This window comes from Rhagoletis pomonella, unplaced genomic scaffold, assembly GCF_013731165.1.
Source record: "Rhagoletis pomonella isolate Grant_MI unplaced genomic scaffold, Rhpom_1.0 Rhpom_scaffold_00009, whole genome shotgun sequence".
In the NCBI taxonomy this organism is placed as follows: domain Eukaryota; kingdom Metazoa; phylum Arthropoda; class Insecta; order Diptera; family Tephritidae; genus Rhagoletis; species Rhagoletis pomonella.
Window position 1 is genome coordinate 17,822,443 of NW_023458563.1, and position 2,130 is coordinate 17,824,572.

At 51.5% G+C, this 2,130-nt stretch overlaps 1 protein-coding gene across 1 annotated transcript in view; it reads left to right on the forward strand.

The window, feature by feature from the left end:
- The first annotated feature begins 1,292 nt into the window (after positions 1–1,292).
- LOC118745428 overlaps positions 1,293–2,130 on the forward strand; it is a 22,926-nt gene continuing 22,088 nt past the window's right edge. Inside the window, exons 1-2 of the mRNA XM_036478881.1 lie at positions 1,293–1,431; positions 1,655–1,709. Of these exons, the coding sequence (XP_036334774.1) occupies positions 1,293–1,431; positions 1,655–1,709 (194 nt within the window). The remainder of the gene's footprint in view (positions 1,432–1,654; positions 1,710–2,130) is intronic.

Here is a 2,130-nt window from a genome sequence, read left to right on the forward strand (position 1 = left end):
GCGTCTTCTAGCCCTATGGAGGGCATTTCCGGGGCGGCTCTGGAGGCAACTTCGAAGGCTTTCCTCAAGGGGCAGGGGTCTCACGACCTAGCTCAAGTGGGGAAAGTCGACAAGCGGCCACAAAAATTAACACCGGCCTCAGGAAAGGGTGAGGTTGGACACGCTTCCAGAGCACAGCTGGGGTTTCGGTGGAAAACCAAACCAAAAGGCAAAGGTCGGTGGAGGAACAACAGCCTCGACCAAAGAAAATCCGGACGCACTCCGGGGCAGCTAGGCCTAGCTTTGCTGAAGTTGCTAGGGGTAGGATCCTTATTGGGGTTCTTGACCACGGCAAATGTCATTTTTGACGTCTTGCTGGAGAACCCCGGAACCCCTCCCGCGTGCAGAGATGCCGGCTGGTACCAGGGCCACATCAAGGTGGTGGCTTGTGATGTTGGGAGGTCGGTGGCGCTGTATAAGGCCGCCGTCACAAAGGTGGGAGCTGTCTACCCTGGAACAAATCTGGAGGTGGTGGACTGGAAAGACATTCCAGTCAGGCCTAGGGCAAGGGCGTGGGTGCCGGTCACAACCAAGATCGCCGGAGCGCATCCTTAGGATGCCGCAAATTATGAATGTGGCTCTTCCAATGAGCGATGAGAGGGTCGTACGAGTCGAAGACCCGGATGGACCGGCGAGACAAGTGGTTCCGTCTCAAAACTGGGTCTCGATAGAGCTTCGGGAGAGGAGACAGAGCCAGGTCTTCTACGACTCGACGAGGTCTATCGCGCGGACGCGCAGCGCGCATTTGGTGCGAGTGCCTCAGTGGACGTAGACATTGAGGCGCCTAAACCCGAGGGGGATCTCTCTGGCGCTGTGAGCAGTGCCCCCACGGAATCCAACCTCGCATTGGCGATGCGGAGGATGTGCGAGGAGGAGCTGCTACTCAGTGATGGTGACGTCGACGCCGACGTCACCGTCGTAGCAGTAGAGGAGGTGGAAGGAACCTCAAGTGAGGATACTGCAGATCAATCTCCACAGATCTAGGGCAGGCTCCGAAGCTCTTTTGAGTCACCTGTACAACGGCGACGTCCATGTCGCGCTCATCCAAGAGCCCTGGGCGCACAACTCGAGGGTCTGTGGCCTAGCGCAGTGGGTTTTAAGCTTCTGGGGGAGCGAAGTAGAGGTAAAATTAGAACCTGTGTAATAGCAAAGTCAGATTTAAACATCTTTCTTCTACCTTATTATAGCGATGGTAACATCACGAGTACCTTACTGGAGATACGAGGCGCGTCGATCGTGCTGGCTCCGTTTACATGCCCTATGAGGCTGATGATCCTCCGCAATACTTGTTGCGCAGGCTGGTGCAGGAACACAGCACAGGCTTCGTTCTGATCGGAGGCGATGCTAATGCTCACCATGTACAGTGGGGGAGCTCGAACATCAATTGTCGAGGTGAGTCTCTTTTTAACTACCTGTTAACAACTAATCTCATTATATGTAACAGGAGTTCAGAACCTACTTTTGTTGTGAAAACCCGTGAGGAGGTTATAAACCTTACGCTATGTAACGACAATCCTTTTGATATGGTTAAAATCTGGAGAGTTCTAAACGAACACATTTTTTCCGCCATAGATATATTGAGACGATTCTGGACATTAATCTAACTGTTTCGCAGGTTCGAAAGAACGTAAGGAATACAGACTGGTAAATCTACAAAGAAGCTCTGGAACGTAAGTTACCATATCCGGCACTTAGTGAGCTTAGCAACACTGGTGAGTTGGAGGACATGGTTAATTCTTTTACTCGGTTTTGCTCAAAGGCCTTGGCTAAGGCTTGTCCTGACCCTAAACCTAGGGGAAAGCGAAAACCCCACTGATGGCCTGCAGGGTGCAGTTCAACAAGGTAAGAAGGCTGAGTCAAGAATCTGATTGGCAAAGATATAAGCAGTTTTTTCGTGAGTACAAGAAGGCTTTGTGGGAGGCTAAGAGGTCATCCTGGAGGGATTTCTGTAGTAGTGTCGAGGATAATTCCGAGACTTCCAGATTAAGAAAAATACTGTCGAGATCCTCGAACTAGATCGGGTTTCTGCAGAAGCAAGATAGTTCCTGGACCTGAACGACGGGAATGGAAACGATAGAACTACTCTTGGAC